At 44.7% G+C, this 27,415-nt stretch overlaps 1 protein-coding gene across 6 annotated transcripts in view; it reads right to left on the reverse strand.

The window, feature by feature from the left end:
- The window catches only part of LOC110539098 (adhesion G protein-coupled receptor B1), a 121,234-nt gene that overhangs the window by 51,652 nt on the left and 42,167 nt on the right, over positions 1-27,415 (reverse strand). For all 6 annotated transcript variants that reach the window (XM_036943525.1, XM_036943560.1, XM_036943534.1 and 3 more), the window contains one exon: positions 10,327-11,383. In XM_036943525.1, coding sequence (XP_036799420.1) covers positions 10,327-11,092 — 766 coding nt within the window. In that variant the 5' untranslated portion in view covers positions 11,093-11,383. The remainder of the gene's footprint in view (positions 1-10,326; positions 11,384-27,415) is intronic.

Here is a 27,415-nt window from a genome sequence, read left to right on the forward strand (position 1 = left end):
CTGGTGTCATTCCCCCTACCCTATCTAACCCCCTATCCTTCAGTTCCCATCCTCAACCCTCTGGTGTCATTACCCCCTACCCTATCTAACCTCCTATCCATTAGGTCCCATCCTCAACCCTCTGGTGTCATTACCCCCTACCCTGTCTAACCTCCTTTCCATTAGGTCTCATCCTCAACCCTCTGATGTCATTACCCCCTACCCTATCTAACCTCCTTTCCATTAGGTCTCATCCTCAACCCTCTGATGTCATTACCCCCTTTACCCTATCTAACCCCCTATCCTTCAGTTCCCATCCTCAACCCTCTGATGTCATTACCCCCTACCCTATCTAACCCCCTATCCTTCAGTTCCCATCCTCAACCCTCTGTTGTCATTACCCCCCACCCCATCTAACCCCCTATCCTTCAGTTCCCATCCTCAACTCTCTGTTGTCATTACCCCCTACCCCATCTAACCCCCTATCCATCAGTTCCAGCTGCCAACCTTAACCCCTACTAGGTCAATGGTGGCATTAACCCCCTGTCCCCTCTAACCCTCATGTGCTTCCGTTCCAACTTACTTAGTCCTATACCCCTGATAACTTTAACCAACATACTGTAGTAAACAACCACGTTTGGTATCGCTTTTCTGTTCAGGAAAGGAATTGAAATTCATATTCAACAGTGAAAAATTCTAATTGAAAATAAATATATATTTTCATTTTCAAATTGGAATTTGAATTCATTTCCTGAATAATTCACTGAATATAAATGGAATTTAACCCAACATCTGCCCCTCCATGCCACACCCTGACAGTTACCAGCTCCAACATCTACAACACAAAACAGAACCTCCTCTAACCATCAATGTAACACATCCCTTTAAACCACGACATCCCTTTAAACCACAACATCCCTTTAAACCACAACATCCCTTTAAACCACAACATCCCTTTAATCAACATCCCTTTAAACCACAACATCCCTTTAAACCACAACATCCCTTTAAACCACAACATCCCTTTAATCAACATCCCTTTAAACCACAACATCCCTTTAATCAACATCCCTTTAAACCACAACATCCCTTTAAACCACAACATCCCTTTAAACCACAACATCCCTTTAATCAACATCCCTTTAAACCACAACATCCCTTTAAACCACAACATCCCTTTAAACCACAACATCCCTTTAAACCACAACATCCCTTTAAACCACAACATCCCTTTAAACCACAACATCCCTTTAAACCACAACATCCCTTTAATCAACATCCCTTTAAACCACAACATCCCTTTAAACCACAACATCCCTTTAAACCACAACATCCCTTTAAACCACAACATCCCTTTAATCAACATCCCTTTAAACCACAACATCCCTTTAAACCACAACATCCCTTTAAACCACAACATCCCTTTAAACCACAACATCCCTTTAAACCACAACATCCCTTTAAACCACAACATCCCTTTAATCAACATCCCTTTAAACCACAACATCCCTTTAAACCACAACATCCCTTTAATCAACATCCCTTTAAACCACAACATCCCTTTAAACCACAACATCCCTTTAAACCACAACATCCCTTTAAACCACAACATCCCTTTAATCAACATTCCTTTAACATAACCTGTGAGCCCAGCTCCAGCCTTATCCTTCCCATTAGTCCGGATGAATGGACCTATTGTCTATAAATACTTATCAGGTGGAGGGGCTGTATGCTCTCAGGTGCAGGTCAGTCAGGCAGACATTTCAATTCGGAAGATGGATGCTTCACTTCAGAGGGTGCGATAAGAAAAAGCTCAAAAGGTCCTTTGACTGGTAGGGATCAAATGGAGGCTATTCTACTTTCTCTATCAGACAGACAGGGAGACAGGGAGACGGAGAGAGAGGGAGTTGGAGAAGTAACCAGGCTTTTCTTATTTTCTCCAGACACATCCATCTTCAAGTAGAAACACCTGCTCTGATAAGGGGCTAGCAAATCGTTGTGGGAGAAAATATAGGAGCACGAATACGCAAGGACACACACACGCATGCACACAGACACACACACACATGCACATACGTACATGCACACACACACCGACAGACCTGTTTGTCTGTTAAAAATAAACAATACTTTTTTTTTGGTTCTGAATTCATCCAGACAATGTTTGTTTTCATCTTGTTTGTGTCTGAGATGAGAAATGTTGGAAAGCGAGAAAAGCAGCAGATGATTTGACCTTAACTCAATAAAAGAGAAACAGTTTGACTCCAGCTGGAGGTTGTTTACAGGTTGTTACTTACAAGCCGTCCTCGATGTACAAGGTGTCAGGCTAATGTGTTCCTATGGTTACGGCCAGGGCCTCTGTATCCATTTCCTCCATGGTGAGTAAATTGCCCACCCCCTCACCTCCCTCCATTTCCCTCCTGGGCAGTGTGTGTGTGTGTGTGTGTGTGTGTGTGTGTGTGTGTGTGTGTGTGTGTGTGTGTGTGAGTGAGTGTGTGTGGGTGTGTGCTTGTGCATGTGTGTATGTGTCGTGTGCAGAGTTAGAGGGACTTAAAACAATCCCCACCACTGAAATCCTCTTTCCTCCTCCTCTTTTCCTCATCCTCCTCCGGTCTCTCTAACTCGTTCTGGAGCCCACCAGGTACCTCTTCTAATGAAAGTGTCACTGTCGTCATTCTCCCTCCTACTGTCTCACAGTCACCAACCAAGGACATTACAACACACTGCTTCATTTACATGTAAGAAATGGTTGGTTATTTTAAAAACCAAGGACATTACAATACACTGCTTCATTTACATGTAAGAAATATTTGGTTATTTAAAAAACCAAGGACATTACAATACACTGCTTCATTTACATGTAAGAAATGGTTGGTTATTTAAAAAACCAAGGACATTACAATACACTGCTTCATTTACATGTAAGAAATGGTTGGTTATTTAAAAAAGCAAGGACATTACAATACACTGCTTCATTTACATGTAAGAAATGGTTGGTTATTTAAAAAACCAAGGACATTACAATACACTGCTTCATTTACATAGTCTAAAGGAATGGTTACCGATTTAAAAACCAAGGACAGCTACTACTGGACTCCTGCCCTGTAGGACGTGTAGAGAGTGAGAGAAACACACACACTCCTAGCACAGAGTGCACTGTGGTAGATTCTCACCACGCTCTGTAATACTCTCATACATCTGAAGCCCTTCTCTCCCCACACAGCGTGGGATGGCATTGTGACTCACAGAGAAAGAGAGGGATGGAGGGATAGAGAAAGAGAAGGAGGAGGTGGATGTGGAGGGAAGGGGGGTCAGGGCAAACCTCAGGTCCCATCTCCCCCTGCCTGAGTGGTGGGCTGGAGAGAGGGGGCCCTGGAGCCTGTGTGTGTGTGTGTGTGGTTGTGGGTTTGTGTGTGGGTCTGCTGTGGTTAGAAAGAGCACACGTGACATGTCTGTGCTAATGAGCTCTTCTCCTGGGCCTGCCAGGCTCTGACCAGACAGAGTGTGTGTGTGTGTGTGTGTGTGTGTGTGTGTGTGTGTGTGTGTGTGTGTGTGTGTGTGTGTGTGTGTGTGTGTGTGTGTGTGTGTGTGTGTGTGTGTGTGTGCGTGTGTGTGTGTGTGTGTGTGTGTGTGTGCGTGTGTGTGTGTAGGAGGCGGGTGCTGTGACAGCATACCACCCCTGCGTGTCATTCCTGGGTATATCACCAACGAGGAGAGAGAAAAAAAGCCAGTACATCCCACTGAGCTGCTGCCTCATCCTTAACAAGGGCACAGAGACAAACACTCTCACACACAAACACACACAGGCACTAGCACACTCTCTTAGCAGACACACATAGGCACCCAGGCGTACACACACAAACCTTTATGAAGACACACATTGAGAGACAAAGGCACACACACACACAATGACATTTTGCAGTGCCTTTGGCGCACGGCGGCAGTAAACTGTAGACTGCTGCCTGATCAGAGGACATTCATCTTCATTCTCCCTCTCATCAAATCTGAAGAAAGACAGAGAGCCTCAGAATGAATGCTTTAGGGAGAGAACACACACACACACACCACACACACACACATACATACACACATACACACACACACAGAGGGACACAGACCAACAGCACTGACAGGATGAACCAATGAAATGAAGAAAGTGAAAGACTACAGGTCAGGAAGAATTTCCAAGAGTGTGAAGGAGAGAGAGATAGAGAGGGAGAGAGAGAGAGAAGGACATAGCGAGGGAGAGAGAAGGAGATAGAGAGGGATAGAGAGAGAGAAGGAGATAGAGAGGGAGAGAGAAGGAGATAGAGAGGGAGAGAGAGAGAGAAGGAGATACAGAGGGAGAGAGAGAAGGAGATAGAGAGGGAGAGAGAGAGAGGGAGAGAGAGAGAGGAGATAGCGAGGGAGAGAGAGAGAAGGAGATAGAGAGAGAGAGAGAGAGAGAGGAGATAGAGGGAGAGAGAGAGAGAAGGAGATAGAGAGGGAGAGAGAAGGAGATAGAGAGAAGGAGATAGAGAGGGAGAGAGAGAGAGAAGGAGATAGAGAGGGAGAGAGAGAGAGAAGGAGATAGAGAGGGAGACAGAGAGAGAAGGAGATAGAGAGGGAGAGAGAGAGAGAAGGAGATAGAGAGGGAAAGGCGGAGGTGTGACAGAGTGAAAGACAGGGAGAGAGAGAGGACGAGTGACGAGCTGCCTGTCAGAGCAACAAGGAATTCCTGGAGCAGTGCAATAGGTGTGCATGCACACACATGCACACAGACACACATGCACACACGCACACATGCACACATGCACACATGCACACAGACATGCACGCACACATGCACACAGACACACATGCACACACACGCACACATGCACACAGACACACATGCACACAGATACACATGCACACACAGTCCAATACTAACCATTAACCACACAGTTACACAAGTAACAATTACGCACAGTAACTGTGCAGACAGGCACACACACGTCCGTATGCTCGCCAGACAAAAACTGGAGCTGATCTTCTATCTTCACACATTAAAGCAGCAATCAGCAAAAGAAACAATAACAAAGCCAACTCCCTGCCCCTGTTTCGGTGAAGAGCTGAGGGATGGGCGTGGAGAAATGTAACCACTCTCAAATAGACAGAGCTATGGATGCAAGGACTGACCATCCATTATATCAAAATGATAGTTTAAGCATGTTTTAAGTCTATACAGTGTGTGTTTAGATTTACTTTGTTTACAAATATTGGACTTAAACAAGCTTGTATTTTGGGGTTCTGATGGGGTACAACAGTTGAACTAAGCTCATGAGGCATTTATAAGTTATATTATTGAATAATCAGTGGGTACAGATCATTCATGTATCATTAAATGGATGTAGCAACAGCTGATGCTTAATTAAAATATTAATTTTTAATAAAGCCTTGGAGGGACCTGAGATAGTGGATCTGTTGGCAGGGAACTGTGAGAGGAGAGGAGAGGAGAGGAGATGAGGAGAGGAGAGGAGAGGAGAGGAGAGGAGAGGAGAGGAGAGGAGAGGAGAGGAGAGGAGAGGAGAGGAGAGGGACACCATCCATCAACATGTTCACTAGAACAACTACTCAGACAGAAGAGGGAGAGATAGGAAGAAAGGAAGATTCATTTTGAAAATGTGTGTTTCAATGAAGGTATATTTTAAAAAGGGCTTCCACACTTGGACTTGAGTATAGAACAGCAGGGCTCTATAAGATATGACAATAGTAGATGTCCTATACAAGACGGTCACACTCTCTCTGCAGAGTTAGCTATGGTACTTGTCCACTCCACAGTCTGGCCTGCTCCCGGACACCCGGTGGCTAACACTAGGCTACACATCACACACACACACACACACACACTAGGCTACATATCACACACAAACATCAGGGAGCACAACACACACACACACACACACACCCACACACACACAAACACACACACACACACATAAACACACACATAAGCTCCCACAGCTAACCTTGTGGAGACACACAATTCAGTCCCATTTAAAATCATATTTTCCCTAACCCCTAAACCTAACCCTAACCTGTACTCTTACCCTAACCCTAACCTTAACCCTAACTCTAAACTTATCCCAAAAACCTAACCCTAACCCTAAACCTAACCCTAGCTCCTGACCCTAACCCTAAACCTAACCCTAGCTCCTAACCCTAAAACTAACTCTAGCTCCTAATCCTAACCCTAAACCTAACCCTAGCTCCTATCTCTAACCCTTAATGTAATTCTAACCCTAAAACTAACCCTAGCTCCTAACCCTAACCCTAAAACTAACCCTAGCTCCTATCCCTAAAACTACCCCTAGTTCCTATCTCTAACCCTTAACATAATTCTAACCCTGACACAAATTCTAACCTTGACCATTAACCTACTAAACACACCATTAACCTTGAGGGGACTAACAAAATGTCCACAGTTGGTCAAATTTTTGTGTGTTTACTATTCTTGTGGGGACTTCTGGTCCCACAAGAATAGTTAAACACGTCCACACACACAGGCACCACAATCTTCAGCTTGTCTCTCAGCACTCTGTCAGCCACCCACTCTCTGTCACGAGGGACCAGTGTGTGCAACTATCTGCCCAACAAGAGAGAGAGTGTTTCTGTGGAGAGAGATGGAGAGAGACAGAGACAGAGAGAGGTAGTGTAGTGTGTGTGGGAAGAGGTATTCATGCTTTACACTTGCTATAAGACTCTCCTCCCCTCTCCTCTGGGAGCAGTGGTTTGATATCCCTTAGTTTAGCAACCTCACAGCTAAGCTGTGTGTGTGTGTGTGTGTGTGTGTGTGTGTGTGTGTGTGTGTGTGTGTGTGCTCGCGCGCAAGAGGCTGTCCTCTCTGGGACATACACTGCCACACACATTCATCTTACTTAACGTCAGCATTCTGCTAACATCTGACCACCATAAAGAAAAGTGCAAGTCATGAATACATTTTTCTCCTCTCTCTCTTTTCCCACCTCCTCCATCCTTTCCAATCCCCTCGAACTACTCTTACTCCCCGCTTCTCATTCTCATTTTTGTCAATTTTCTGTCTTTCTCCCATCTTCTCATTATCTCCATCTCACGTCCCCACACCAATCTTTCCCTCTTCTCCATCTCTCTTTGTTTCTCTCCTTGTCTCTCAAATCCCTCCTTTAATTTGTCACTGCCTCCCCTACTGTCTCCTGTTGAGTGAGAAATTAATCCTCTCCTGCTCCATGTCGTCTTCCCACCATGCAACACACACACACACACACACACACCACACACACACACACACACACACACACACACACACACACACACACACACACACACACACACACACACACACACACACACACACACACACACACACACACACACACACACACACACACACACACACACACACACACACACACACACACACACACACACAGCATTCAAATTAAAGCCGATTTCCTTCTCTTCTGCTATGCTACCAGTGTTGGCCTGCTCTCCAACTGCCTGACCTCTAACTGACTAGTCCAGCCATCTGCTCTCCATGGGAAAGGGATAGATGTGTGGACGGGAGGAAGTGTGGAAGTGACGTCTCTCCTCTCCTCTCCATAGAGAGAGCGAGTGAGAGAAAGACACAGAGAGAGATGGAGGGAAGACGGAGGTTGAGATAGACAGGGATCCATTAATAGTGTGCTGAGTGAGGCCTCGGAGACAGACAGGGCCATGAAGGCCTCTGTCTCAACTGCTCACTTCCCAAACCCTTCAACAGTCATCTCATCTCATGCTCCTCTCCGCTCATCGCTCCTCTCCTCCTCAGCACAGCAAGCCTGTCAGGCTCCCAGCCCATTCCCACACAGAATCCATTATCCTTTCTTCTCTCTATTCATCCTCAACTAACCTACCCATCCATCCATCGACTGTCTCCCCATGGTCAGTGGTGGTTCAATTGCCACTCAGAGAGGTGTAGGAATATCATCAAAGTTCACTTTGACCTCAGAGCCCTGCTATTCTGAAAGAGAGAAAGAGAGACTGAGATAGATACTGTACATAAATAGATAGAGAAAGAAAGAAAGAAAGAAAGAAAGAAAGAAAGAAAGAAAGAAAGAAAGAAAGAAAGAAAGAAAGAAAGAAAAAGAGTAGGAAGAGAATAATAATATGAAGAATCCACCTCTTTCTAGATGTACCCAGCCAAGTCTGTGTTGTATGTACCTCCAGACCACACCCATGATCTGGATTACATAAGAAGGATAACTAGCCTAGTGTGGAGAGGAGAGGAGAGGAGAGGAGAGGAGAGGAGAGGAGAGGAGAGGAGAGGAGAGGAGAGGAGAGGAGAGGAGAGGAGAGGAGAGGAGAGCCTTGGTGATAGTGAACATTAGCTGCAGAGAGAGGAGAGGAGATTCTACCCACAACATCAGCTCTGCTTGGCTGGCTGCTAGACTGAGTCTCCTCCATCAGCCTGGAATCAGCCTATAGGCCTGGGAGGGGGAGGGAGGGAGAGATTGAGGGAGGGATGGGGAGAGGTTTGACCAGAGGCTGAAGTGATAGAGAAGAGAGAGAGAGGAAGGATGGATGGATGGAGGGGAAGATGGAGGGAAGAGATGCGGAGGGAGGGAGAGGGCTGGGTGCTCTGAGAAGAAGAGACTAGGGTTGTGATGACTAGGGTTTTTTTTTGTTGCCACCATACTAATGTATTGCGATACTGGTGTTAGGTTCTTATTTTTCAGAGTAAATAACTCACGGACACTAGAGAAGCTTTAACCAAGTTTAATTCTTCCCAAAGGTTCTGTACCGCAGTAATTCAGACAACCCAACATTTCTCCCATCACAGATATGTACATCCCACTTAAGACACTCCTCTTTCTCTCCAATCCTTACATTTTATGGTTCCACAGGAAGAGGGCAGTAAACCCTTATTACTCCCTTCAGGGGATCTGACCTCACCTCCTGACCTCAACCCCTCTTTTGCATAGTCCACAGATGTCCATCTGTCTCCCCTATAGCAATCCTTTGATCTCCTCCCGTCCACCCAGCACATTCCTCAGCCACTCTGTCTTTCTACAGATCTCACTCCTTAGTATACTATGCGTCTGATCTATCATGTCTTTAATATCTCAATGTTCAAAATGTTGAATTCAACACTGGCATCGTCCTGGCCCTAAAAGAGACCAGAGGCTGATATGAGGAAGTGATGCAGAGAGTGAGAGGAGAAGAGAAAGATGGATGGAGAAGGAGAAGAGGGGGGTGGGGAGAGCAATGGTTCAACCCGATGGCAGGCAGTAGCCCTAGCCTCCCTCAGGGATGGAGCTCTCAGTTATCAGCCTGTCTGTCAGGTCCAGGCTTGGGGAGGAGAGCCAGGATCACACAGCATCATCACACATCTAACCAACTACAGACCCTTAACCTTATCCAAGCCCCTATAGTTGCTCTCCTGTGCATCACCCTCTGCTCAGAGCAGCCATACACAGAGATCCAGCTAGCTACAGTCCCTATAATATAAAGCTCATCTCCTGTGTACCGCCCTCACACACACACACACACACTCCCCCCACTCTGAGCTGCCATTACAGCTATCCCATATTACACATTCCTCATCCAGTCCCAGCCTCCCTTCTCTCTCCACCCAGTTCCCCCTCTCTCCATCTCTTCCTGCCCATCTCTACCTCCCTCCATCTCCCTCCTGCAGCTATCCCATATCACACCCAGATCCTCCTCCCCAGTCCCAGCCTCCCTTCTCTGTCCATCCAGTTACCCCTCTCTCCATCTCTCCCTGCCCATCTCTACCTCCCTCCATCTCCCTCCTGCAGCTATCCCATATCACACTCAGATCCTCCTCCCCAGTCCCAGCCTCCCTCAGGCCGATCCAGTGTCTCTCTCCCCAACCACAGAGGGACAGGACACGGCGCCTTCCTGCCAAGGTCATTCAGCTCAGAATCCATCAGCTGAAACCCTATACCATCTCTGTTCTGTCTCTGAGCTACTGTCATTCTACTGATCTTTCACGGCCTTTCTGCTTTCTGTGACCTAGCCAGAGCACTTTACTGGATGCTGCATAGTCATTTGAACAAAAATTGCCTCAAATTGTCCGGAAATAATCAGGAGGTGGCTATGTCAATTACTTGTCTTTCCTTTTAAATAACTGTTTCATTGTATTGTGACAGGTTAGAGTACGAGGCTCCCTACACATTCATGGATGGACCTGGACCACAGAGGCCACCCATTAAACATGAAATGGCATGTAATACAGACAAGATGACCAAGTGAGCCACAAGCCTCGCCTACAAGCTCTCCTCCAATAGACAAAACGGCATCACAAGTTGGCCAAAACAACAACAACAACCAGAGAACTATTCCACTCACCGTTGCTGTCAGTATCACTCTTCTCATTGGAGCTGGGTAGGCAGTTCTCCAGGTAGAACCCGTTCCTGTAGCATCCATCCCCCTCGCTGAGCTGTGGAGGAGGAGGGGGCTCCCAGCACTGGCAGGGGGTCTGCATGATGCCACAGGGCCTGTTAGAGGTGCTGGATGCCAGGCAGTCTTCCAGCCACTGGCACAGCATCTGACACGCTGCCATGCTGGGGTTACGCTTCCCCACCACCAGGTACTCTGTCTTAAATTCCCCATCTTCGCTAGCGTTAGGGGCGGTGACCTCCATGCCGGCCCGTGGCGGCCCTTTCCTCATTTGTAGGAACTGTTTCCCAGCCTCCAGAAAGGCCACAGGGGATGAAGAGTCACACAGCTTGACCACCTCGTTGAAGCTCTCCATGCCCAGGTAGGTGCGCGTGGTCTCCAGAAATGAGTCAAACTGGAATGTGCGGAGCTGCCGGGGAATGCAGTCCGTTGTGGAGGTAGGTTTGGTTACCTTGATAAAGATGGTGTAGCGGCGCGGGTCGGGGTTCTGCAGGGTCCAGGAGCAGGGTGCCGTGGGGAAAGTGGAGGAGGACAGGAAGTGACCGAAGAATCGGCTCTGAATCAGAGTGGAGCAGGTGTCTGACTCAGGCCCTGAGGGAGCAGCCGGGCACCAACTAAACAGTTGTATCAGCAGCAGAAGCATCAACGATGATGGCAGGGGGACTTGGGGGTTCACCAGGTGCCCAGATAAGGAGGGGGAAAGAGTGGTCGTCATGGTTACCAAATGAATTAAAAGACCAGAGGGGGTTTGTTGGAACCTCTGTTTTTTTGTAACCTCTTGTTGATCTGTCTTTCTGTCTCACTGATTTTCTGGCAACCAGGTGGGACCTTCAATGGGAAGAGGAGGAGGAGGAAAAGGATGAAGGAAGAGGAGGAGGAGGAGGAGGAAGGAGGAGGAGGAAGAGGAGGAGGAGGAAGGAGGAGGAGAAAGAGGAAGATTGCACTCAGAGGTCCAGTGATCTGTCCATGATTGTGTGTGTCAGTCAATCCAGACGTTCAGGAGAACCTGGAGAGAAAGTGATAAGAGAGATATTTTGACCTGAGAGGACACATCACTATAACAGCAAATACACTAGTAAATCAAGAAGATAAGAGATGAATAATTAGCTATTTCCATTATACTCTCACCACCAGTCTCAGTTTGTGCATAGCTGGTCCGAGGCTATTTCCATTACAACCCAGATACATACAGTGTCATCAGAAAGAAGTCACATCCTTTAACTTTTTCCACATTTTGTTGTGTTTCAGCCTGAATTTAAAATGGATGAAATGCATCCTATAATACCTCATAACATCAAAGTTGAATTTTGATTTTCAACATTTTTACAAATTAGTCAATGAAAAGCTTAAATAAGTATTCAACACCTTTGTTACGGCAAGCCTAAATAAGTTCAGGAACTAGAAATTTGCTTACAAAGTCACATAAGTCGCCTGGATAATAGTATTTAAAGTGAATTTTGAATGTCTACCTCATCTCTGTACCCCACACATACAATTATTTGTAAGCTCCCTCAGCTGAGCAGTGAATTTCATACACAGATTCAACCATAAAGATCAGGTAGGTTTTACAATGCCTCGCAAGGAAGGGCACATATTGATAGATAGGTAACAAAACAAAAAAAAGCAGACATTGAATATCCCTTTGAGCATGGTTACGTTATTAATTACACTTTCAATGGTGTATCAACATACCCAGTCACTACAAAGATACAGACTTCCTTCCTGACTCAGTAAACAGAGATGAAAGAAACCACTCAGGGATTTCACCACGAGGGCAATGGTGACTTTAAAACAGGTACAGAGTTTAATGGCTGTGACAGGAGACAACTGAGGATGGATCAACAACATTCTAGTTACTCCACAATACTAACCTAAATGACAGAGTGAAAAGAAGGAAGCCTGTACAGAATTTAAAAAATCCAAAACATGCATCCGGTTTGCAACAAGGCACTAAAGTACAACTGCAAAACATGTGGCAAACCAATTCACTTCTTGTCCTGAATACAAAGTGTTATGTTTGGGGCAAATTACTGAGTACCACTGTTCATATTTACAAGCATAGTGGGGGCTGCATCATGTTATGGGTATGCATGTTATTGACTGGGAGGTTTTTCAGGACAAAAATGAACAGAATGGAGCTAAGAACAGGCAAAAGCATTGAAAACCTGGTTCAGTCTGCTTTCCTCCAGATAATGGGAGATTAATTAACCTTTCAGCAGAACAATAACTTAAAAAACAAGGCCAAATCTACACTAGAGTTACTTACCAATAAGACAGTGAATGTTCCTAAAGCGCAGAATTACAGTTTAGAAAGTCTATGGCAAGACTTGAAAATGGTTGTCTAGCAACGATCAACAACCAATTTGACAGAGCTGGAAGAATTTAGAAAACAATAATGGGCAACTATTGTACAATCCAGGTGTGCAAAGCTCTTAGAGACTTACCCAGAAAGTCTCACAGCTGTAATCGCTGCCAAAGATGATTCTAACATGTATTGACACAGGGCTGTGAATACTTATGTAAATGAGATATCTCTTTATTTAATTTCCTATAAATTTGCTACCATTTCTAGAAACATGTTTTCACATTGTCATGATGGGGTATCGTGTGTAGATGTGTGAGAAAATATCAGCTTAATCCATTTAAAATTCTGGCTGTAAGGCAGCAACATGTGGAAAAAGTCAAGGGGTGTGAATACCTTTGGAAGGCAAATAAATCATCTGACACAGCAGAATATTGTTAGACACAGTCAGGGAGACCTGAGAAGAGAACCATATGCCCAGTTCATCCAGATCTCTGAACATATGAAGTATGTGTAACCACCAGACAGAAGGATGATATTATATAGACCTAGCTTTGTTTTGGTTCATTAGGCAAGTTCCGAACGGTCCCTTCCTGAGAGACAATGGCTTGTTTAAGATGTCTCCTCTCATATTTGATCAGTGAGCACACTAATTTGTCCAATTACGCGGCTATTAACTACAAAAATATAAAAACCTGCAGTCATGCATTATCGCTGTGCCTTTGCTTTAGCTTGCCACTGTGTGATCAATCGCTTCGTTTGTTTATTAATTGTTAACACTAAAGCCATTAGGAGGGCTAAAAGTGAACAGGTCAATGTCAATAAAACATGTTGTTGTTTAAACGGATAGTTGTCCTTCATGACAAACCATAATACTGAAATACAAACTATTTAATTCTAAAACAATTTTGGTGTGGAAAATTGCTTCATGGTAGAACAGTTACTACTCCTATTATTATCACTTTGGATACCTCATGATGCAGCATTGGCTCTCTCAGACCTGTATGGATTTCAGATGGAGACAGCCAGGAGAGGGCATATAGCAGGCTTACTGGAGGAGTCAGGGACACCAGACACCACATCCAGGTTTTCACTGATCAATCAAGCTGATCCAAAAGCCTAGATAATTGTTACCATCTCCCCTGAGATCAAATACAATACTAAGAAAAATGCCATTGGATCCCTGTGTGGCAGTACGTATTCTACTGTATGTCTAACAAAGCAAATGCAGCATATTGGGCAAAGTTTGTCCTAGAACACTATGAATGCGACCTGTCTCACATTCCCGCTGAAATGTAAGCCCTGCATGCTTTCCCTTGTTCACTGTCTGCTAAATTATGTGTCCAAACCTTCTTACTGATTTTAAACATGTGTTTGACTATGGAATTGTTAACAAGAGCCCCAGTCTTCTGTGTCATTCGAGTTAGTATTTTTCTTCAATTTGTGCATTTTGAGTGCTTCCATTGCGTTTGTTCGTTGGTGCTTCGCTCGCGCATGTCCACGCTATATACGAGGCGTGCCAGCAGATCTTTGTATGTAGCCTGTATCACGCGGATGCTCGAGAAGCGTGCACCCCTTTTCCCGAGGTTTCTGTAATTTTGTCAATTGATCACATTGTTTATTGAAAATGTATACTGGTTTAATTGAGAATGGTCTGTGAATAGTATTATGATGATGATGATAGTCTTCTTTTAGATGTTTCTAATGCCCTTAGGTTCGCAAAAGGGGGCTTCAACTACTTTGTCAGACATTTAATAAGGAATGGACATGGAACGAGACAGGAACAGCCTCAGCATACAAGAAAACAAAGACAAAAAACAATCAATGCAGAAGCAAGAGACAGAGCTGGGGAACTGACAAATATAGGGGAGGTAATAACAGGTGATGAGTGAGTCCAGGTAAGTCCAATATCACTGAAGCGCGTGACGAGGAAGGCAGGTGTGCGTAATGGATGATAGGAGTGAGTGATGCAGGGCAATGGATGATAGGAGTGGGTGATGCCCTCAAGTGCCAGGGGGGAAGAGCGGGAGCAGGCATGACAGTACCCCCCCCCCCCCCCCCCTCTAGGGGTGCCACCCGGCGTCCCACCTGGGCGAACCGGTCGAGACATGGGCGCTGAGCAAGCCAGTTGGGGCGTGGAAGCCCAACGAACCAGCAGGAGCGTGAGAGCCTGGCGAGCCGGCTGAGGCATGGAAGCCCGACAATCCGGCTGAGGCAAGACGCTTGTCGATCCCGCTGCAGAGAGGGAGCCCGAAGATCTGGCGGAGTGTGACGTGGGATGAGAAGCCGCCGAGCCAACCGAGGCAAGGAAACCTCTTGCGCCAGCCAGGGCGTGAAAGCCTGACGGGTTGGCTTAGGCACCCCCGGATCCATTGGTGGCGGAATCCACCCCGACGTCACCAACAAAACCAAAAACAAACAAAAACAACTCCTGGACCTGCTGGGCGAACAAGAACTGACGATCCAGCTGAGGCCCGACGTGGGATGGTCCAGGTGAGTCCAATATCGCTGATGCGCGTGACGAGGTAAGGCAAGTGTGTGTAATGGATGACAGGAGTGCGTGATGCAGGGCAGCCTGGCGCCCTCAAGCACCAGGGGAGGGGAAGAGCGGGAGCAGACGGGTAACTGCCCTCTGAACCACCATAAGCACAACGTTTTGGTCGTTCAGTACAGCACTGCTTCTGTTTCATTCAATGTTGCACACTATTCTATCCGGTCGATGATGCTGAGGGGAGGAAACCAAGTATTTGATGTGTTTAATACCATTCCAATGACTCCTTTCCAGCCATTATTATGAGTCGTCCTCCCCTCAGCAGCCTCCACTGGTTCTATTGTACTGAACGCAACCCTGCCTTTGCCAGTATTTTGTAAGCTCTGAAAAGGAACATATTTGTTTGTGAGTAGGCTGTATTTTCTTTCACAGTACCCATAGCCTCTTTCCCCAAATCCAGTTTTGGATTGAGTGCAGCTTGATTCATTTGTAGAAAAAAAATGTTGGTTGTGTTTGTATTTCTTTGTGTCCAATTATAGTTTATTCCTACAACTGCTACCGCTACCATGATCTTTTAAATAAATATATATATTTTACCATATTTACCATATACTTTTAAGACGGTAAGATATCTTTACCTTTTCTAAAACACAGGAAATGATTCCCGCAGATACTGTCCATGTATATACTGTATGGGCTGTCCAGTCCTGAACATTTCCTCCATGGTCGTGGCTACAGGCCATCAACTCTTCTCCACCCCATTAGGATTTGAGGGCTAGCCTAGTGGAAATGTTCTTTATGAGCCATAAATAGCACACTAGTTCCTTTATCCATTTGACCAGGGCTCTATGAGACCAGAGCCCAATGGCTCAAAAGTAGTCCACCATAAGGAATGTGGTGCCATTTGGGACTTAGCCCCTGTGTCCCAAATGTGTAGCCCACACTAGAGAGAAATGTGGCCAGGCGGGCCAGCTCCTGGAAGAACATGTCTGGCACTAGTAGCGTCTGACAGTCAGTGCAGTGACATTGATTCACTAGCCCACCACTGGTACACAAGCACATACTCCAACTAGGAGGCAGGAGGCAGGCTGAATCACAATACGGAACCACTCAAACAGCATGGTTGCTCTTGGTCCGTTGACTGCAGTGTGTCTGTCTCCACTAGCAGTGAGGCTATGAGAACTGTCTGAATGAACACAGCAGAGCTTATTTCATTACCTTCTAACATCACCTCTGGTTCTAGTTCTGGAAGGAGCAGAGATGTCAGACATGGATTTGGAAACACTAAACGTGTCTGACTGAAGCTGAATCTGTAATCCAGCTGGTATGATCTCAACAAAAAAAGATATGAATTCCTTGAAACGTGAAACTACTGTACAAACTGAAACCTATTGCATTCATGTACCCACCAGTTCCCACACCCCATGCATGTACCCACCAGTCCCCACACCCCATGCATGTACCCACCAGTCCCCACACCCTATGCATGTACCCACCAGTCCCCACACCCCATGCATGTACCCACCAGTCCCCACACCCTATACATGTACCCACCAGTCCCCACACCCCATGCATGTACCCACCAGTCCCCACACCCCATGCGCACACTTGGGTCTTCTGAGCATATCATCATGATCCTGGGTAGGGAAACGTTGGAGAAGTACATTTAGTGGGTTGCACTCTCTGGAATCAGCACACATGCTCCCTTCCTGCCCTGTTTAAACACTCCTCCGACCTAGAGTAACCTTCAGACCAAGGTGTCCAGGGAGCAGGATTTAGCAGCGTTTTACCAGACGAACCTGACACTAATGAAATGGATGCGACTTTAACAGTACAGGAGCAAGAAAGAACTGCTGGTCTCTTTATCAACGTCTCCAACTCGTCCATCCATCCATCCATCACTCACACACGCACACACACACACACACGCACGCACGCACGCACGCACGCACGCACACACACACACACACACACACACACACACACACACACACACACACACACACACACACACACACACGTACACACACACACACACACACACACACACACACACACACATATACACATATACACGCATACACACACAAACACAGCATGCACTGGGAGCACTTCCTGTGCTGCCTCCCAGTGCTCCTCTTACTACCCCCCTCTTTACAGATTGTGTGTTTGAGAAGGCAGCAGACTATTAACACACAATCTATTCCACAGGAATGGGGAACAACCCAAGGCAGGACCAAAGAGGACAGAGATTCAGAGATTCACATACATCCGTTGCCCTTCAAGATTTGGACACCATGCAAGGAAAATGTCACCAATTTCCTTCCCTGTATTTGTGGCCTTTGTAGAGAAATGGTGATGGATGAAGTAATCTCAGTTTCATGTGCATAAATTATGATGACTTACGGTGGAACCGACTTCATAATTGTAGTATTCCATCGTACTGAAATAATTCATGCATTTTCATTTCTGCCCCAAGGCAGACACAGCAGGCAATTAGGAGAACAAAGGTGTTGCATTAGCTAGCTGACTAACCCAACCAGGAAACCACAGTCTACATGTCCCAGAGGCTAGCTAGCTGTCTGATGCTGAGAGGAGGCAGGCCAGCCTCAACACACATAGACACACACACCAGAACAATGCCACAATCACAGAGACAGAGCTAGGGGAGAGACTCCCTCCTTTCACTTCTCTCAGCTGCCTCCACTTCTCTGTCATAGTCACACAGCACACAACACACTGATGAGAAAATTATAGAGTTGGGATGGAGATGGATAGATAAGGAAGTATTCCTCTGTTCACATTCCCTCGTCCTCCCTCTTCCCTCAACTCCAGGATTACACATTGATTAGGGAAGCCACGACAGGCATAACAAAATGAGAGAATATGCAATATATAAATCACAGGAAAATGCTAATCGCCTTCAATCACGTACCGTTGATCCATCACATTATTCTATGAGGAAATTTAATAGCGTAACGTTTTATCACCCCACTCATAAAAAGGGAGGCAAGCATGTAATCATTGAATATCAACAGATGCCTTTTTCAGTTTTGTTTAAGCATTTTGCCTCTTAACTTTCAGTTTCCAAGATTGCAGAAATCAAAAAACTACACCCGACAGAAAAGAAGGGGAGGGGGGCAGAGAGAAGAAAACAGGTGCACCAAGGACTGGGACAAAGAGAGAGAGAGAGAGAGAGAGAGAGAGAGAGAGAGAGAGAGAGAGAGAGAGAGAGAGAGAGAGACAGAGAGAGAGAGAGAGAGAGAGAGAGAGAGAGAGAGAGAGAGAGAGAGAGAGACAGACAGACAGAGAGAGAGGGAGAGAGAGAGAGAGAGAGAGAGAGAGAGAGAGAGAGCGACAGAGAGAGAGAGAGAGAGAGAAGAGAGAGAGAGAAAGACAGAGAGAGAGAGAGAGAGAGAGAGAGAGACAGAGACAGAGAGAGAGAGATACAGAGACAGAGAGAGAGAGAGAGACAGAGACAGAGAGAAAGGGAGGGAGACAGAGAGACAGAGACAGAGACAGAGAGAGAGACAGGGAGAGAGAGAGACAGACAGAGAGAGAGAGACAGAGAGAGAGAGACAGAGAGAGACAGAGACAGAGAGAGAGAGAGAGAGAGAGAGAGAGAGAGAGAGAGAGAGAGAGAGAGAGAGAGAGCGAGAGAGAGAGAGAGAAGAGAGAGAGAGAGAGAGAGAGAGAGAGAGAGAGAGAGAGACAGACAGAAATAGAGAGAGAGAGAGAGAGAGAGAGACAGACAGACAGATAGACAGAGAGAGAGAGATGGTAATAGAGAGAAAAAAGAGAAAGTAAGAGGAAAACAGGAAGTGGCAAAGACAGAAAGCGATTGACAGAAAGAGCAAAGAAGGAGGAGAGAAAACTGGGTGCAAGGAGAAAAGCATCCAGAGCCAGGCAGAGTCAGACAGAGAACCTAAGCACCATGACCGACTAGCGTTTCTCCTGAGTGGTTTCTTTTATCCGCTTCCTTTTTGATGTGCCACCCGTTTCTTCTTCTCTTCCACCCGTCTATCCCTCCATCCTTCTCTCTAAATTAAAGCGCTGCAGTGCCCCCCAGAGCTAGCAAGGTTATTTGAACAAACAAACAGAAGCAACAAAAGGCAAAACACATCTCTGTCTACAGCACATCCACTGATGACTATGACACCAACCCAGGGAGGCCTCCGAAGGCGTCCACATTATGGAGATAATTATCTGTCTGTGGTGATGAATGTGTTTACCATATCAAATGACAAACCTTTCTCATCAGCAGAGAAACAAATGAACCCAAATGTGCCTGCCTCAACTTGCACGGGCAAACAAACATACACCACTGCATAAATGCATGCACACACACACACACACACACACACACACCGTGTTCAGAACAAGAACAGTATGCACCCATTGAACATTTGTTTCCTGAACAAAGCTCTCTAACAAAAATGACGATATAGGGTATGTAGTACTGAAACAATAGAGAACTGTAGAGGAGCCAAGGACATCTTGGAATGAGTCATTCAATTATCTGTCTCTCTTCAACCTCCAATTGCAAAGTCAAAAGTCTCTCACAAAACAAGATAACGCATACTCAACTCTTCCTATGTTGGAGCTTAACCATTTCAACCAAAGTACAACTGAATAGTCTCTCACAAAACAAGATAACGCATATTCACCTCTTCCTATGTTGGAGCTTAACCATTTCAACCAAAGTACAACTGAAAAGACGGCAGTAATTGAATGAAAAAGAACAAGTCTCACTAAGTCAGTCTGTCACACTTCTGTCTCTTAGTAAGATGATTAAACAGGCCTGGTGGTGAATGAGTTCTCCTCTCTCCCTAACAGGCTCTGTCTCGGTCTGGTCTGTTGTTTTAGAGCTCCTCCCCTCCCAGACACCACTTCGTGTTTAGCTGCACTTCATTTTAATTAGGAGACTAAACGTGGGAGGAAATGGATAGAGCGGGGGAGGAGCTGGGAGGGCAGTCTGGTGTGTATCTGTCTGTATTAAATGTTTTCTGTTTCCCTGTGTCTGTTTCCCAGTATTGGTTCTAATGTTTAAATGAGGATACACATAACTGTGCTCTGGAGGGATGCACTGAGAGGAGACTAGACCACTCTCTCTCCCTCTGCTTCTGCCTCTGTCTCTCCACCTCTCCCTCTCTCTCCTTCTACCCCTCTCTCCATCTCTGTCTCTCCACCTCTCCCTCTCTCTCCTTCTACCCCTCTCTATCTCTCTCTCCCTCTCTCTCTCAACCTTTGCCCATCTCTCCTTCTCTGCCCTGTCTCTCTCTCTGTCTCTCGGTATCTCTCTCTTCCTGAACCTCTCTCTCTCTCTCTCTCTCTGTCTGTCTCACTCTACCTTCGCCCCCCCTTTCCCTCCCTATCTCCCTGGTCCTCCCCACCCACAGCACACTGGCCTTTCTCCATGTTTAGCAAGTCACATCAGATCCTCCACCTTCCGACAGAGAGGAAAGACAGAGTCTATTTTCACATCGCCTTCATTAGGCTTATAGATTGATTATATGTGCAAAGAAGCAAAAAATCATTAAGTAACCGTAAACATAATTTCCCCTCTCCTCCTCTCCCCTTCCTCCCCTGAATGGTGTGATGGCGTGCAGAGCCTTTTGTGAGTGATGCCCAGTGGCGCAGTCATATCGGATGAAAGAGAGCAATTATCCCACACAGACAATATGCAGTGCTGCCACTATGGCCCTTCCTGTGTCTGTGTTGGTTGGAATGGATGCAGTGTTAAATATAACCCTAATTGGTGACATCTGTAGCCCAGATTATCTTCTTCTTGCCACACAAGCAAATTGCAGAAGTGGTTTAACAAACACTTTTATTGGCTGTTAATGACAAATAGATGAATTTCCTTGGTGGTTGGTCTGTAGCACTTACAATCACACAGCCTCGCCTGGCCATAAAACAACCGCTGTGTAGGTGTTTCAACCCGTCGTGGTGACGGAGGGGACGCGGCTAACTGTGAGTGTGTCTGTCTTTGTGTAAGCATGCTTGCCTGCGTGTGCGCGTGTGCTTGCTTGCATGTGTGTGCATCTCCGTGACAGCATGAGTGTGTGTGTGTGTGTGTGTGTGTGTGTGTCTGTGCAGCCAGATCACCTGTGATACAAGTCAGTATTCGACGTCCATCTATGTCTGAGGACGTTGGGAGATGACGTGGCATCTGCCTCTGGTGCCAAGGGTTGCAAGTATAAATCCAGCAATATAAATATTTATGTGCGTGCATGTGCATGTGCATGTGCATGTGCATGTGTGTGTGTGGTGGGTAGTGCATGGAATAGGAAATGTCTCATCTTCTCTTCCTAATACCCACATCACACAGTGGGGAATGCTACAGATGGCCAAGTGACGGTCTTTTATTCCATCAAACATAATTAACTGCATTATAGGCGCTTTGTGCTTGGACATAATCACATAAATATGAAAGGGAATTGCACTGGATACCAAATCAAATCAAGTCATATCACATACAAATCAAATAAGCCAGACAGTAAACAAAAGGAGAGTGGGATTAGTGCTGCTGAATATCATATTCTCCTGGCAACTTTCACAATTTACTCTTCTTTTCATGTGGCGATAATATTTGTCATGAATTTCCATAGCAATAGGAAATATGTTTATGCAAATGAGGACCTCATGAACCAATAAATCTCCCACTACTACTGATTTGCCTGTCAGCGCCAACTCTATTCCACAAGTTTCTGCCAAACCACCAACACCTCAACCCACAGAAATGAAATAATATAGTGAAACCATAGGGGAGACAAGAGGAAGTTGAGCCACCCTTGTTTCTAGGAAACCATACACAAAATGAATCATCTGACCAAATATTTAGGATGAGGTCATCATGTCATAGAGTCTGTGAAGGAAGAAAGCAAATAGGAAAAGTGGTATGCAAGTTAGGTCCAAAAAAAGCAGACTTTCACCAAGTCAAATGAATTGATTGTGTTAGAGGTTTCGTGATGCTTGTATCTAAACCAAAGCAGATACTTTTAAGGTTGTTCTATACATCACTTGGGATCTCTATAAGCTTCCAAATTAATTCAGATATCTACAATTAAAGTCCATCCTTGTAGCTGTGTGGGCTAAAATAGTCCAAATGTTTGCCTTGGGGTAAGATGAGCCATTGGGTATGTGGTATATTAAGCCAATGGTTGATTCTGTGGCAACTTGAGAATATTTAAGTGATTTCTTGATGCAAGGCATTGTAGCTGGGATATCTGGTAACAACAGGGCTTGGCCTTTGTTAAAAGTTATTTTTATATACAGTGGGGCAAAAAAGTATTTAGCCAGCCACCAATTGTGCAAGATCTCCCACTTAAAAAGATGAGAGAGGCCTGTCATTTTCATCATAGGTACACTTCAACTATGACAGACAAAATGAGGAAAAAAAATCTGCAAAATCACATTTTAGGATTTTGTAATGAATTTATTTGTAAATTATGTTGGAAAATAAGTATTTGGTCAATAATGAAAGTTTATCTCAATACTTTGTTATATACCCTTTGTTGGCAATGACAGAGGTCAAACGTTTTCTGTAAGTCTTCACAAGGTTTTCACACACTGTTGCTGGTATTTTGGCCCATTCCTCCATGCAGATCTCCTCTAGAGCAGTGATGTTTTGGGGCTGTTGCTGGGCAACACGGACTTTCAACTCCCTCCAAAGATTTTCTATGGGGTTGAGATCTGGAGACTGGCTAGGCCACTCCAGAAAAACAGCCCCAAAGCATGATGTTCCCACCCCCATGCTTCACAGTAGGTATGGTGTTCTTTGGATGCAATTCAGCATTCTTTGTCCTCCAAACCCGACAAGTTGGGTTTTTACCAAAAAGTTATATTTTGGTTTCATCTGACCATATGACATTCTCACAAACTTCTTCTGGATCATCCAAATGCTCTCTAGCAAACTTCAGACGGGCTGGACTTTTACTGGCTTAAGCACGGGGACACGTCTGGCACTGCAGGATTTGAGTCCCTGGCGGCGTAGTGTGTTACTGATGGTAGGCTTTGTTACTTTGGTCCCAGCTCTCTGCAGGTCATTCACTAGGTCCACCCGTGTGGTTCTGGGACTTTTGCTCACCGTTCTTGTGATCATTTTGACCCCACGGGGTGAGATGTTGCGTGGAGCCCCAGATCGAGGGAGATTATCAGTGGTCTTGTATCTCTTCCATTTCCTAATAATTGCTCCCACAGTTGATTTCTTCAAACCAAGCTGCTTACCTATTGCAGTTTCGGTCTTCCCAGCCTGGTGCAGGTCTACAATTTTGTTTCTTGTGTCGTTTGACAGCTCTTTGGTCTTGGCCATAGTGGAGTTTGGAGTGTGACTGTTTGAGGTTGTGGACAGGTGTCTTTTATACTGATAACAAGTTCAAACAGGTGCCATTAATACAGGTAACAAGTGGAGGACAGAGGAGCCTCTTAAAGAAGAAGTTACAGGTCTGTGAGAGCCAGAAATCTTGCTTGTTTGTAGGTGAACAAATACTTATTTTCCACCATAATTTGCAAATAAATTCATTAAAAATCCTACAATGTGATTTTCAGGATTTTTTCCCTTCATTTTGTCTGTCATAGTTGAAGTGTACCTATGATGAAAATTACAGGCCTCTCTAATCTTTTTAAGTGGGAGAACTTGCACAATTGGTGGCTGACTAAATACTTTTTTGCCCCACTATATATATATAAAGTGCTTGTTAGCCTATGTTAAAAGATGTTTCAAATGATTAAAAGACAAAAAAGTGATTGTGGTGAATTGTGTTTGGGAAATAAAGATATACATGATTTTAAAAAGGTGGTGGTAATATTTAATTCAGTACAGACATTTGTAGGTGGCTTAATTGAATGACTTGTTTTGAACAAGGTATTACAAAACTGTAATGTTTAAATTAATTCTGATTATTTCCAGGGATACACAACATCCTGAAATATATATATATATATATATATATATATATATATCTTTGTTAGAAAGAATACTATTTTTCCCTTGATGGAGTGATGTTGAATGTAAAAATTGGCTTAACTAACCCCGTTCTCCCCGACAATGTGGTATTACTGTCAATCAAAGAGAAGAAAAAGACTGAGCAACACAATGTGCCAACATTAGTACAACTTCACTGCATGACCTCAGAAGTTCATGACCTCACAGCCTGACAGACAATCTGGCTGCAGACAAAAACAACTTTCTAACCCCAGCCGTATCAGAATACATTACACTGATACGGTAACAGGACTAACTGCAAAATCAGCTGTTTGACAGCATTGAGACAATAACAGTCTGTTACAGTGAATCAGCAATGACTTAATACTGGACATCTGCGGGGAAAGAGAGAGAGAGGAAGTGTGTATATGTGTATCAGTGTAGGATATCTATGGCAATTGTGTGTATTTTGCCTATCAGAGTGTGAGTGCCTGTCTGCTGGTTTGTCAGTGTTTGTGTTTATAGAGAAAGTGTCTGCCCGTGTGTGAGTGTTTGTGTGATAGAGAAAGTGGTGAGTGTTTGTGTTTATAGAGAAAGTGTCTGCTTGTGTGTGAGTGTTTGTGTGACAGAGAAAGTGTGTGAGTGTTTGTGTGATAGAGAAAGTGTGTGAGTGTTTGTGTGATAGAGAAAGTGTGTGAGTGTTTGTGTGATAGAGAAAGTGTGTGAGTGTTTATGTGATAGAGAAAGTGTGTGAGTGTTTGTGTGACAGAGAAAGTGTGTGAGTGTTTGTGTGACAGAGAAAGTGTGTGAGTGTTTGTGTGATAAAGTGTGTGAGTGTTTGTGTGACAGAGAAAGTGTGTGAGTGTTTGTGTGACAGAGAAAGTGTGTGAGTGTTTGTGTGATAAAGTGTGTGAGTGTTTGTGTGACAGAGAAAGTGTGTGAGTGTTTGTGTGACAGAGAAAGTGTGTGAGTGTTTGTGTGATAAAGTGTGTGAGTGTTTGTGTGACAGAGAAAGTGTGTGAGTGTTTGTGTGACAGAGAAAGTGTGTGAGTGTTTGTGTGACAGAGAACGTGTGTGAGCGTTTGTGTGATAGAGAAAGTGTGTGAGTGTTTGTGTGATAGAGAAAGTGTGTGAGTGTTTGTGTGATAGAGAAAGTGTGTGAGTGTTTGTGTGATAGAGAAAGTGTGTGAGTGTTTGTGTGATAGAGAAAGTGTGTGAGTGTTTGTGTGATAGAGAAAGTGTGTGAGTGTTTGTGTGATAGAGAAAGTGTGTGAGTGTTTGTGTGATAGAGAAAGTGTGTGAGTGTTTGTGTGATAGAGAAAGTGTGTGAGTGTTTGTGTGATAAAGAAAGTGCGTGAGTGTTTGTGTGATAGAGAAAGTGTGTGAGTGTTTGTGTGATAGAGAAAGTGTGTGAGTGTTTGTGTGATAGAGAAAGTGAGCGCTGAAGAACAAGACATTAGGGCTATATTCCCTCCCTGTATTATTTAAGGCGTTGCAATCAGATTTCACACGTTGTGTTCCAGGCCGTCGTGTAGAAGTACAGTCTATTTTGGGGTTGAATCATGTTACTTCTCCTGCTGGAGACGACAGGAAAAGCTTGTCACACGCAATCAGGCTTTAAATGTTGCAGATAATTAGCCTTTGTTACTGCACTTGTCAGGGAACTACCCTGCTGTAACACTCACACACACGCACGCACACACATATAGTGCATACATACACAGACTTGTGTACGAACCAACCACCCCTTCTCCCCCTAACTACACACTACTCCTCCCCTTGTGCTTTCCCAGAGTGAGTGAATTAGATCTATTTCCCAGCCATGCACCACATATCTCAACAAAGAGGCTCAGAGAAAGACCAGAACTAAAATGTTTTAGTGAGTTCTCAGATTAAAGTGCTGCTCCATTTCACGCTGAGTGATATGGAGCTCAGATACAGTATCAGGACCAGATACAGATACAGGGACACCCATCACCTCACATCCTGTCAGACCCACAGAGATCACATGGTACCCTGATGATGTGCTGTAGGCAGTAGGGGGGCAGGGCATTCCCAGAGCTGTTTGCTTTTCTAGTTCTGGTTGGTTAGCTCCCAGCACTGTGGCATTGTTAGCACAGTCCATTGTTGTTTAACTAGCTAACGTTAGCTGGCTGGCTCGTTAGCTAACGTTATGTGACGTGTGTACAACAACAGTTGAATATGGCCGGTGTCAGTAATGGTCTGCAAAAAAAGGGAAATGAAAATGTTGCCTGCAGAGCTGGTTAGGCTGCTTTCATGTTATCCAGAGGTAAACAAACCATCGGCCAGAGAGTCAAGGGTGCGCTCCGAGAGCGAAACGAGATGGGTGGGCCTAAAGCTTAAAAGGGTGTGAACAATGTTTAATGGGTGTAGACAAAGAAGAGCTCTTCACTACATACCAAAACATTTAAAGGTGATTTTCTCAAAAGTGAGTTTCAAAGCAGAATGACTTTCCCATTGTTCCTCAAATGCCGTGTATGACATACCATTTTGTAGCTCTGAGTCTCTAATTTTATCCGATGTAAAAAACACCATTTCAAATTTTGCAACATGAGACCGAATCCAGATGGAGTCACATTTTCAAACAAAAAAATAAATATAGAAATAAAAGTACAAAAATAGTTAAATAAATAAAGAGAATAGAGATAATATAGAATAGAGAGAGGGCACAATGAGGACACAGAGAGCAGCCCTGTCCTGTGTATATGTATGTATACAGTAGCAGTCAAAAGTTTGGACACACATATTAAGGGCTTTTCCTTCATTTTTACTATTTTCTCCATAATAATAATAATATGAAATAATATGTATTAACCAAAAAAGTGTTGAACAAATCAAAATATATTTAAGATTTTACAAAGTAGCCACCCTTTGCCTTGATGACAGCTTTGCACACTCTTGGCATTTTCTCAACCAGCTTCACCTGGAATGCTTTTCCAACAGTTGTCAGGGTCATCATATGGAGGAGACCAAGGCGCAGCGTGGTAAGCGTACATACTTCTTTAATGAAAGAGCGAACACTGAACGAACACTGAACAAACTATACAAAACAACAGCACGAAACGTGAAGCTAATATGGCTAGTGCAGACAGGCAACTAAACATAGAATATAACCCACAAAACCAAAATGGAAAATGGCAACCTAAATAGGATCCCCAATCAGAGACAACGATAAACAGCTGTCTCTGATTGGGAACCAATTCAGGCCAGCATAGACCTACATTTACCTAGACAATACCAAAATCCCATAGATAAACAAAAAAAAACCTAGACAGGACAAAAACACACATACCACCCT

This window comes from Oncorhynchus mykiss, chromosome 2 (genome assembly GCF_013265735.2).
Source record: "Oncorhynchus mykiss isolate Arlee chromosome 2, USDA_OmykA_1.1, whole genome shotgun sequence".
Taxonomy (NCBI): domain Eukaryota; kingdom Metazoa; phylum Chordata; class Actinopteri; order Salmoniformes; family Salmonidae; genus Oncorhynchus; species Oncorhynchus mykiss.